General features: G+C 41.0%; 1 protein-coding gene across 1 annotated transcript; it reads left to right on the plus strand.

The window, feature by feature from the left end:
* The first annotated feature begins 565 nt into the window (after window positions 1–565).
* Window positions 566–11,578, plus strand: LOC129695692 (protein FAM166B-like). The gene is made up of 6 exons (XM_055632879.1): window positions 566–1,016; window positions 3,983–4,209; window positions 5,560–5,735; window positions 6,715–6,853; window positions 8,307–8,528; window positions 9,276–11,578. Exons 1-6 carry the CDS (start codon window positions 949–951, stop codon window positions 9,362–9,364), a joined length of 921 nt encoding a protein of 306 aa, XP_055488854.1. The 5' UTR covers window positions 566–948; the 3' UTR covers window positions 9,365–11,578.
* The last annotated feature ends 285 nt before the right edge of the window (window positions 11,579–11,863 follow it).

Consider the following 11,863-nt stretch of genomic DNA (forward strand, 5'->3'; position numbering starts at 1 on the left):
GCTATCCAGTCGGCGGAAAGACTATACATGATTCCAATCAAGCCGCCCACAGTGTGCAGATATAGGATAAAGGGAAAAACGTTTAGTGCAGGATCAAGTCTAGTAAAGTCCCATTAAAATTACACATATACGCTAGTTATTCCGGGCAGACCTGCTGGTCTCATAGTCAGTAGGGTTTGAACCTGCGCGGGGAAAACCCAATAGATTTTCAGACCATTGCCTTCACCGCTCCACCACGACTATCCCGATAACGAAATGTCTTCTATTCCTTTTCTCCAGAGATACTGCCTGACCCGCTGAGTTACTCCAGCTTTTTGTGTCTAAATTCCAATTAAAGATAGTTTGAGGGTCTCCCATGCGGTAGATGGTAGTTCAGGACCACTCTCTAGTTGCTGATGGGAACAGCTTCTTCCCCACAGCCATAAGGCTGTTAAACACAACGAATAAGCTATGAGCTATGATCTGCAAAAGTCTATATTATTATTTGTTATTTGCACTATATTTTATTTATTGAACTTTTTCTTTTTTTTCGTTATCTACTATGTTTACATATTCACATATGCTGTTGTGCTGCAGCAAGTAAGATTGTTATTGTCCCGTCCGGGTTATATATAACAATAAAACACTTTTGACTCTTGGATGGTTCAGTTGCCTGTTAACAGCAGGGAAGACAATGTTTTTGAAACTGGAGGTGTGCTTTTTCACACTTCTGTCCTCTAGTATATTTGCATCTGTCCCTCTTGCCTAATGCCTCCAAATGACTTCGGCCTCTTCCCTGTGGTTTGCAGCGCCGGCTTCGTGTGGGACGTCCCGCGGGGGAAGTCCCTGCCTCTTTTGAGTTCTCCATCTCCCCGCCTCTGTTACCAGCACCAACCTCACCCCGCCCCGGGAGCGGCCGCTGGGAGGGAGCATCCACCGACTGCAGACCACCGCTCATGAAAGTTGAGGATGGCTGACCTTTACCCGCCCAAGATCAGCCTGAGTCTGATGACCCGGGAGCCTCACTACATCCCCGGGTGAGTGAGTGGGTGAGTGGGTGAGTGAGTGAGTGAGTGAGTGGGGCCCACCCACCCTCCGCTGCCGCTGCTCCGCGCTGGCCGGACAAGCAGTGACCGTTTGCAGCCGCGGCGGTGCCCTCCGGTCCCCCCTGCCTTTGGCCTCACTTACACGTCCAACTCGTCTAGGTTCTTAGTTAAAACGAATCTTTGCTCGCCCATTTATACTTCCTTTGATAGTAAAGTTCGCTGCAGCAGAGGCGCTGGTGTGTTTGATGTCCCTATGGCAACTAGCTTGCAGGTGGTGGTGATCTCAACAGTGGTTTTCAACGTCTAAAAGCTCAAGTCTGGAGAAGTGTATCGACTGAAAACATCGCATGTCCATTCCCTCCCCCCAAATGCTGCCCGACCCTTTTTTTAAACTTCAAAATAGACTTTATTCAAGTGATAAATATATATATATAATTCATGAACCGTGCAAAAAATTCATCCAACATTTTCCGAGACTATACAAATTGTTCAATACAATTTTTTACATATTTCAAATTCCACCAAACTGTCCCCCACCCGTGCCACTCATGTGGCCCCTGTCCAAGTAATAAATATATATAATGTGTGAACCGTGCAAAAAATTCATCCGACATTTTCAGAGGCTATACAAATTGTTCAATACAGTTTATACATCTTTTAAATTCCACGAAACTGTCCCCCACCCGTGCCACTCATGTGGCCCCCTGGCGTGGGATACCTTCCCTTATTTTGAGGGGCATCTCCACCATACCGTGCCCCCCATGTCCAGCAGCTGAAGGACCCTAGACTGTGGCCCTCCCGCACGGAGCCTTGGCATTGGCTGCACCGAGCTTCAGTGAGTCCCTTAGCACGTATTCCTGCAGTCTGCAGCGGGCCAGTCGGCAACATTCCCTGACGGACATCTCGCTCCGCTGGGTGATGAACCCACTGCATTCCTCCAGGACTTTTGTGTTCTGCTCAAGATTCCACCATCTGACTCTCTTGTGTCTGTTTATACCCTTGCCAGCTATTGCTCTTTATTGATTCTGCCAAGGTGATACATGTTCTACATAAAAGTATTGTAAAAGTGCAAACTGTTGTACTCTAACTCGTGTTATTATAGCTTGGGGATTTGAAAAATTAGTTGTTAAACCATGAAAGCCAGCAACAAGATTCAACTACATTGTACATAAAATAATAGATTCTGTTCATGAATAGTTTCTGTCAGTCCTTTCAAACCTGTTTCTCCACCTTATGCATGTCTATACTTCATAAATACATCTCTTTCACATACATTGAACTTATGAAAGACTGTCACAGAACTCAAATTTCTTCCAATCAGTTTTCTGCTACCGAATCAAACTCAGCAAAGTCACAACGACATGCTACGTAAGTGTGACTCTCCTCCCTCACCCTTCTTGCTCTGCAGCCTTAGGCATTATCAGAACCACAACATCAATCCTGCAGCGTTATTCTGAAATGATTGAATTGGTAAAATGATACTTATGACTTCTGCTATTGCTTCAAAATCCAGTTTAGTTTAGTAATTGTCACGTGTACAGAGATACAGTGAAATGTTTGTTCTGCCCATGTTATCCAGTGAAATCATCTACATCACAACCCGAGACCACTCCAAATGCACCACCCAACGTTTCCAGTAGCAGTCCATGTGCTGCCGTGTGCCGAGTTTGCCATGTCCCACTTCCCGAGCCGATCACACAACTTTAGGGCGCTTCGCAAGGGCGCAGGAGATGAGTTTGTGGATCATTTATTCACACCCGCTGACTCTTCGCTTCACCCTCCACTGCCACCATCTTGTGTGTGATATAGGGATTAACAGCAACAAACATTGGGTCAAACATCATCTGTTGGGGGGAAAAGGAACAGTCGACATTATTATCACTTGCTTTCACCGGTCAGTGCACCGAGTATAAAAGTTGGGAAGTCATTTTGCATCCGTACAAAACATTGGTTTGATCACATCTAGAATATCATGTGCAGTTCTTGGCACCGCATTACAGGATGAGTGTGGAGGTTTGCGAGCAGATGCCAAAGAGGATCACCAAGATGTTGCCTGGATTCAACAGTATTGTCTATAAAGAGAAGTTGGACAAACTTGGGTTGTTTGCTCTGCAGCATTGGAGGTGTAGAGTTGTCAATAGAAGTGTACAAAATTATGAGGCATGGGTATTTCCCCAAATGTCAAATACAAGAAAGCATAGATTTATGGTAAGAGGGGAAAAGTTTGATAGAGGTTAATAGAAGATTTTTTACACAGAGTGGGGAGGTGGTAAAACTAGGATTCGTATAGATGGGCAACAATATGTTTTAATTTGGAACGGCTGGAACGGTGGTCCAGTGGCTGGGACGGCGTTTTGGCGGCGGTGACCTGAGTCCGGGGTTCGGCCGCGAGCCAGCGGCTGCGTCAGCAGGACTGGTGGACGGCAGCTTCGACCATCCCCAGGCCGCGGTGATTGAGCCGCGGGACTGTTTTAACATCGCCCGGTGGGGTATCGCCTCAGCGCAGAGGGAGAAGAGGAGGGGAGAGACTGCAGACCTAAGACTTTTTGCCTCCATCACAGTGAGGAGGTGCTAGGTGGACTCACTGTGGTGGATGTTAATACGTGTTTATTGTTGTTTTTTAATGTATTGTATGTATGTATGACTGCAGGCACAAAATTTCGTTCAGACTTCGGTCTGAATGACAATAAAGGAAACCCTGTAATTTAATGATTTAGTTAATTCCTAATTTGATTAATTAATAATCTCATTAATTAATCTTGATTAGTAATGGTGTCAAGGGTTATGGGGAGAAGACAGGAGAATGTAGTTGAGCGGGAAAGATAGATCACCCATGATTGAATGGCGGAGTAGACTTGATGGGCCGAATGCCCACATTCTGCTCATTGAATTGATGAACTTACGAAGTGTTTATCTTTTACCAGAAAAATAATCAATCTTTTGTGATATCATTTTAGATATGCTGGTTATTGTCCTCAGTATAAGTACAGTCTTGGGCAAAGCTATGGCAAACTGACTTCTAATCTGCTCTCAAATCCTGGAATAGCACACTCTCGGCATCTGCTCCTCCAGCCAAACATGTGCAGAGAAACCAACTATAGTGTGGGTACGAAGCCAAATCAAAATTATAAAGCCAGCAGGAAAGCACAAAAACTGACTGGCTCCATGGTTTCTGGCTACAAAGGTTAGTTCTCCAATAAAGGTTATGTTAAGAAGTTTTATTTTTTTTAAGCTAATTGTTGATTAATACAGGGAACGGTAGAAGGCATATATTGCATATTAGTTTGGTTTAGAGATGTTGCCTGGATTCAACAGTATTGTCTATAAAGAGAAGTTGGACAAACTTGGGTTGTTTGCTCTGCAGCATTGGAGGTTTAGAGTTGTCAATAGAAGTGTACAAAATTATGAGGCATGGGTATTTCCCCAAATGTCAAATACAAGAAAGCATAGATTTATGGTAAGAGGGGAAAAGTTTGATAGAGGTTAATAGAAGATTTTTTACACAGAGTGGGGAGGTGGTAAAACTAGGATTCGCATAGATGGGCAACAATATGTTTTAATTTGGAACGGCTCTCCGGTGGCTGGGTGGAAACAGACCTTTCAGCTCACTGAGTCCGCTCTGACCAGCGATCCCTGCACATTAACACTGTCCTACACACACGAGGGACAATTTTAACTTATACCAAGACAATTAACCTACATACTGTACCTATACATCTTTGGAGTGTGGGAGGAAACCGAAGATCTCGGAGAAATCCCACATGATCATGTGTAGAATGTACAAATTCCTTACAGACAGCACCCATAGACGGAATCGAACCTAGGTCTCCGGTGCTGTAAGGCAGCAACTCTATCGCTGTGTCACCATGCCACCCTATTAGGTTAGAAAAAATGTAAATGAACTACTGATATGTTTCTGGTCTGGTTAAGGATTAGCTGGACAATTAAAAATCATGCTAGGAAGTTATCCAGACTTTCTTCACATTTCAGATACAAGATGGTAGGCAAAACTGCAAAGGATAACAAACCCTGGAGCATTAAGGTTAGGGTTATCTGGCTTTTATTTAGTCCATCATAAGCTAAGTCTTGCCTGTGAATCACTGCAGCAATATCCGAGAGAGTATTACATTTCAATTCCATTCATAAGTGAAATGATCTGTGGTGTTTTTCCCGAATATTTTACCTACCGTCGGTAATTCCGAATTCCGATTTTTTTGTTTTCCTAGAAGTTGATGTCTCAGAAAAATGTCTCAGTTTAACACTCACAAGTTCCCTTTCCACCAGAAGCTAGTTCCCTGTTGCCCTCTCCCATTGATCATACAATGTTGAACACAGAAATGAAAGACAGGAAAATATATTTAAAATTAGGGAAGATTATGTTAAATGTATGTATAACTGTTCGGTAATTTGGAGAGATCATTAATGATTCCAGTCTTACATATGATTACATGATTATAGTTTTTTTTCCTATTTGTTCCAACCATATGCAATTGAAACTTCAGTTTGTATTTTTCTCTTCTACTTTTAAAAATAGGTTTTGTTCCCAGAATTGAAGGCTATTTTTCAAGAACTTTCACTGAAAACTGCTTGGATGCAATTGCACAGTTTGAAAGAGAACAGCTTAAGGTTGCTTCCAAGAAACGAGAGATGGATTTGATAAATGCATTACAGACAGGGAAAACTACGGCGAAGACTGAGCAAGAGAATAATGTAACAAAACCTGTGCTCATCTCTATCTGCTTGAACAGAGTGCAAGCATTCCCATGTTTCTATCGTTCCTGAACTTCAACACAAAACACGACCGCAAATCTTTTTTTTTCTTCCCTGTTCTTTCTCACTCAAATCATTCTGTCTCAATGTTGCTGACCAGTTTGTGTGTGACCTATACTTAAGGCATAGAGGTGTGGGAGCCACAATCATATTCAATAGAGGGCTGGCTTCGGTTCATAAGTTCTAGGCGTAAAACTATGCCATTCGGCCCATCAAGACTACTCCGCCATTCAGTCATGGCTGATCTAGCTTTCCCTCTCAACCCCATTCTCCTGGCTTCTCCCCATAACCCCTGACACCCTTGCTAATCAAGAATCTGTCAATCTCCACCTTAAAAATATCCATTGACTTGGCCTCCACAGCCGTCAGTGGCAATGAATTCAACAGATTCACTACCCTCCGACTAAAGAAATTCCTCCTCATCTCCTTTCTAAAGGTACGTTCATTTATTCTGAGGCTACGGCCTCTGGTCCTAGACTCTCCCACAAGTGGAAGCATCCTCTCTACATTCACTCTTTCCAAGCCTTTCTCTATTCGGTAAGTTTCAACGAGGTCTCCTCTCATCCTTCTAAATTCCAGTGAGTAGAGGCCCAGTGCCATCATGAGATTGGCTTCTCCTGTTATTTCCCCATTAAAATCATTTTTTAATGATTATTCTTTGAAATAGTTGTAAAATGCAACACATTTCTGGATCTGTCTTCTGACCTCGCTAAGTTATTGAAAAATGTTTCCAATTGTCACTTAGAAAATGGGGGATTGATGGTCAGCATGGACTAGGTGAATGCATAATTCCATCAACACCCACTAGCTTATGTATATTTCACTTTGCTTTCTTTATAAAACATTATAGCAGCTCCTTCTCACTTTGTGTTCTTTTAATGGACGTGTTGGAACTAATACTTTCTTCCTTTTTTTAAAGCTTGTAACAGTCAAATACAGGACACCGTTTGCTGTAGTTGCTACCAATCCTGCACCTTATTATTTATCACATTCATATAAAGTAATGACCTCTCCATACTTGATGAAAAACGAAGACCCTGATAAATATTTTATGTCTGGTGAGTATGTCAGCTTCATGTTTTCTCTTTTGTGGATGTGAATATAATGACATACTTGTGTTAACATTGCTTTGAGTAACACCTAGGATTAAAAGGACATTGGATTTTTGTTGAGACCCTTTGGACAAATACATCACAAGGAATGAATCATGCTCTCCTTGAAACTCCTATGATGAATCCTGGAGCTACATAGAGTTGGATACTCACATATGGTGCCTGGTAAGGGCACCATGAGTGAGCTCTGAATTTTCAGTTATTTTACTGCATTCTGAATCTCACCTCCTTTCTGAAATGTAATATCTTTGCCAGTTGCATTTTTATGACTTTGCATCACAGTCTGTCATTTTTCTCTTCCGTCTCTGATTCAGTTTTCATAATTTTCCTACTTCATTTTAATTCCCTCTATTTCTTTGATGAGAAATAGAGGAAAGATTTACCCCTCAGCTGTGAGGTAATGGAACGATTTTCCAGAAGGATCCACAGTGGTCACAGACTGAGTTTGGAATGGCTGTGAAAGCTACAATGCAATGTTCAATGGCTTCTACCCTTCACTACTCAATTTCTTATGCTTTCTTCACTTCTTTGTCCCAGCATCATTTAAATTACTTTTCACAGGCAACTGAAGCATCCTACCTCATCCAGAGAGCAGTCCTGAACTATCTACTTCATTGCTGACCCTCAGACTATCCTTGATCAGACTTTGCTGGCTTTACCTTGCACTAAAAGTTATTCCCTCATCATGTATCTATACACTGTAAATGGCTCAATTGTAATCATGTATTGTCTTTCCGCTGACTGGATAGCACGCAACAATAGCTTTTCACTGTACTTTGGTACACATGACAATAAACTAAATAAACTAAACTAAATACCCTGTGCACTGTCCATTCACTTCATTCTCAACTCTCCCTAATGTTTACTCTTTGAAGAATCTGGTCACTGTCCCCTCTGCCTCCCCTTAGCATGCGGGAATCATCCATTCCTCCCACTACTACAACTTCATCCTCCCCAAATGAACGATAAGGCCAATGGTTCTTTTTAAAAAAAAAAAATTAAATGTCCTTCCATCTCACCTTCCACTCCACCGCTCATTGCCTCTCCCAGAAAGATGCTTTGTGATTTTTAACACTTTCTCAACGGGTACTGATTGTGGATGATCAGTCATGATCACAGTGAATGGCGGTGCTAGCTCGAAGGGCCGAATGGTCTACTTCTGCACCTATTGTCAATATGATCTTGTCACATACAAAAAATAGATCATTGGATAAAGATCAGCATTCTTCACCAGTTATGATTCTTTGCTAATGGTTGAAATATTTTGTGTAACTTTTAGGTTCATTTACAATATTAGTTGAACAGACATGTGATGTGGGAGTGGCCAGATCATTTGTTGGATACTTTACTGCATTTGGTGCATGACACTTAAGAACTACTGTCCATTGCATGTTCATAGGGTACAAGGGGCATGTGCCTCACTCCCGATTTCTGCTTGGGTCAGGATATCCTACCATCACCAACTGTGCCTTGATCGAATTCAACCAGATGCATAATAAATCAAAAGCTACGTTGACCCCTACTATAAATTGTGCAAAAGAGAATGGAACATTTCCCCGGATTGTGCAGCTTTATCCCTCAAATCTTGGAATGTTGCCCCAGTATTCAGGGCACATACCAGGTAGGTGCTTTTAAAACTGTGGGGACAATCAATGTGAATGATGTAAAAAAAATTAAAAAATTTACACCACACCTTGGTACGAGTGACAATAAACTAAACTTATGAATATCTGAAAATCAGTCCAGTGATAGTTGATATAAGAATCCTCTATAGGTTTGTTCCAAATTCACTGCTCAGCTTGATGTACACATAATCTAAGTCTAGAATTTTGGAGTCATGCAGACAGAAACGGGCTCTTCAGCCAACGTCTTCCACGCCGATCAAGATGTCTAGTACCATTTATCTGTGTTTAACTCATATCCCTCTAAGCCCTTTCTATCCATGTACCTGTCCAAATGTCTTTTAATAGATTTGTCAAGGCCCAATCTAACCACAAATTACAGCTCTTGAGTCTTCCTCTCTTCTTCACTATGTTTTGGCTTCACTTTTTGCACTACATGTGGCAAAAATGAGGATTTGTATTCTTTTGAATTTGGCAATTATTGTCACTGGACCTTTGAAGCATGCTAAAATCTCTAATCTCCTCAACCTGTTTAAATGCCCAACGGAATGTGTTACCAACTTTCCAGAATATAATAAATAAGCGGAATGGTTGGCTGTACCTTGATGTTGGGATGAGTGAAAATTTGATTCAAGAGTGGCAGGTGATCATTGACATTTTGGTTGAATGTTTAATCCATTGCTGAAATAAAGTTTTATAGAATTTAAGATTTAAGAAACCGAATGTAAATTCTGATTTATTTTCAGGATACAAATATCAATTTGGCCACACTTTTGGACACCATACCCAGGATGCACTTGGAATGAGCACCATCCAGAAACAAGCTGCGAATTAAAAACATTGAAGCAAATTTCCTAACCTTAATCAAGAGTTCAAATTATCAACATTTAGAAACTCAAATATAATGTATATATTTGTTTACAAGTTGCATACATTTAACTAGAGCATTTCCAGCATGCAGGCGTGAAATAGTCAAGGTTCTGAACATATTTAAATACCAGAAAAGCTGTAATGACTTCCACTGCTACACACATTGTCACAATCATGCACGCAGAACAGCTCAATGGAATACATATGACAGCTGATATCTCTGGAGTTGCACTGCACAATCTAGCGTAACAAATACAAGAGAAAAGCGAGAACAAAGAAATCAAGCAAAAACTAAAAATCTCTTGGCCAAGCAGATGCGAGTCATTGCACAACTCCACTGCCTAACATCCTGCTGTCACTTAGGGTGGGAAAATATGGAAAACCATTGAGAATCTCAACAACATAGATAGAACCGAAAGCATTTGTTATTGATTCACGAAACATCTATCTCCAATACAGAAATTAAAATGTAATTCTAATAATCTCATCATTATTTATTCCAGGGAGACTAGAATCCTCAGCTCTTTAAGGCTGTGCCATCATGGCTGATCTGTCCCTACACTGGACTTACCTTCATTTGGTCCATATCTTTTGATACCTAGCTCAGGCATGAACTTTTCAGTTGACTAGGCAATCAAAACCTGTTGGGGAAGAGATTTCCATATTTTCATTATCCCTTTGTGTTGCCCTTCGATGCCCTACCTACAATATTAAAACCTGGAAATTTATTTTAGATATTAGATTTGCATTACATTCTGCAAACTTCCATTAGCGGAAATAACTTATTTTTAATCAAATCTTTTTTAGACCTCTTCGGATTGCTGCTTAAATGTAAATCCAAGATAGTACAGACATTCCTTGATGTACAAAAACTATGCACTTTTGTAGTTGAAAGAAATTTTGTAAATTGTTGGTCAAATTGCAGACTGTAGCTCAAAATACAATGATACTTTATTGTCACATGTACCCAGGTACAGAAACGCTTTGTTTTGCATACAAACCCGGTCAAATCATACAGCAGACCTCACCTAGGCAGTACACAAGAGTCGCCGTGTTTCTGCTGCCTTACGCTCGCCATAGCCCTCCTTGCTTTCGAAGTTCTCGGCGACCCACCATTCTTGGTTCCCCTCGCTCTCGATGGTCCACCTCACTCGCAGGTCCCTCCTCGCTCTCGGCGATCTGGGTCCCGTCGACGCCAGTGGCTTGGAACAGCTCCGGCACATCAAAAAAAACATTTCCAAATATTCAACGATGTTACACAAAAGCGTGTGAATCTAATCTGTAAATTCATAAGTGGTAGGAGTAGAATTAGTCCATTCGATCCATCAAGTCTACTCCACCATTCAATCATGGCTGATCTCTCTCCCTCCTGCGTTCTCCCCATAACCTCTGACACCCGTACTAATCAAGAATCTATCTATCTCTTCATTAAAAATATCCACTGATTTGGACTCCACAGCCTTCTGTGGCAAAGAATTCCACAGATTCATCATCCTCTGACAAAATTATGTAATTACTGTACAAACCTAGTCTCTATTACTGCCTTTATAATCCTGTGTTAACGTTACCACCATTATTTCCACCCCTCTTAAGTAAGTCCACTTCTTCTGCCGTGATGTGCCCAAAAGCTTCACTGCACTTCAGATGGAGTCCGACTAATGTTTTCTGAACTGAAATCAAAGTCTTTCCTCTTTGTATTATTGATACAGAAAATTGAGAATGGACATCCATATCACCAGGAAAAAAAAATAGGTTAAATCCGGAATATTTAACAAATCTTGTGGCTCATTTTGTCACTTAAAATAATCACGTCATCTTTTCCCATCAACACTTGAATAAAGACCATTGTTTGCAAATGCTAGTCTTTATTAATTCACTCAAGTGCCTATTACTAATATACAAGTCTAACGGCATGGGTTACTATTGTTAGAATTTAGAAGTATCCTGTGCTACAACACCCAGGTATTCTGTGGGGAGTAACTCCAACCGTTCACAACTAATACTGAAATGAAGTGATAACAGAATAATTTGGTATTGCTCACAAGAGAGTTGGTTTTGCTTAGGAAGTAACCGATTGTGTGGACAGCACAAAATTAGAACAAATCAATATTTAATACCCCAAAAGATTTACTAGGAATATGATCAGAAAATATATATATTTCAGTTTATACACACACACACACACACACACATACGTATATGCGAGTCTCACCAACTGGGGGAACCAGTGTACCACGCTAGTGTGTTTCACATGTCAGTATATAGTAGGCTGAACAAAGTTTACAGGCAGGTATTAATACAACTGTAGCAAAGTGTCAGTACAGTAGAGCTACACAAAGTCCAAAATGCCAATTAGTTTACAACGTTGAACAGAAAACCAGATAAACAAGAGAAGGATGAATGATCTTTTTAATTCGATCAATATTCCACGATGTCTACATACATTTCGACACGTAATAGTTAA

This window comes from Leucoraja erinacea, chromosome 1 (genome assembly GCF_028641065.1).
Source record: "Leucoraja erinacea ecotype New England chromosome 1, Leri_hhj_1, whole genome shotgun sequence".
In the NCBI taxonomy this organism is placed as follows: domain Eukaryota; kingdom Metazoa; phylum Chordata; class Chondrichthyes; order Rajiformes; family Rajidae; genus Leucoraja; species Leucoraja erinaceus.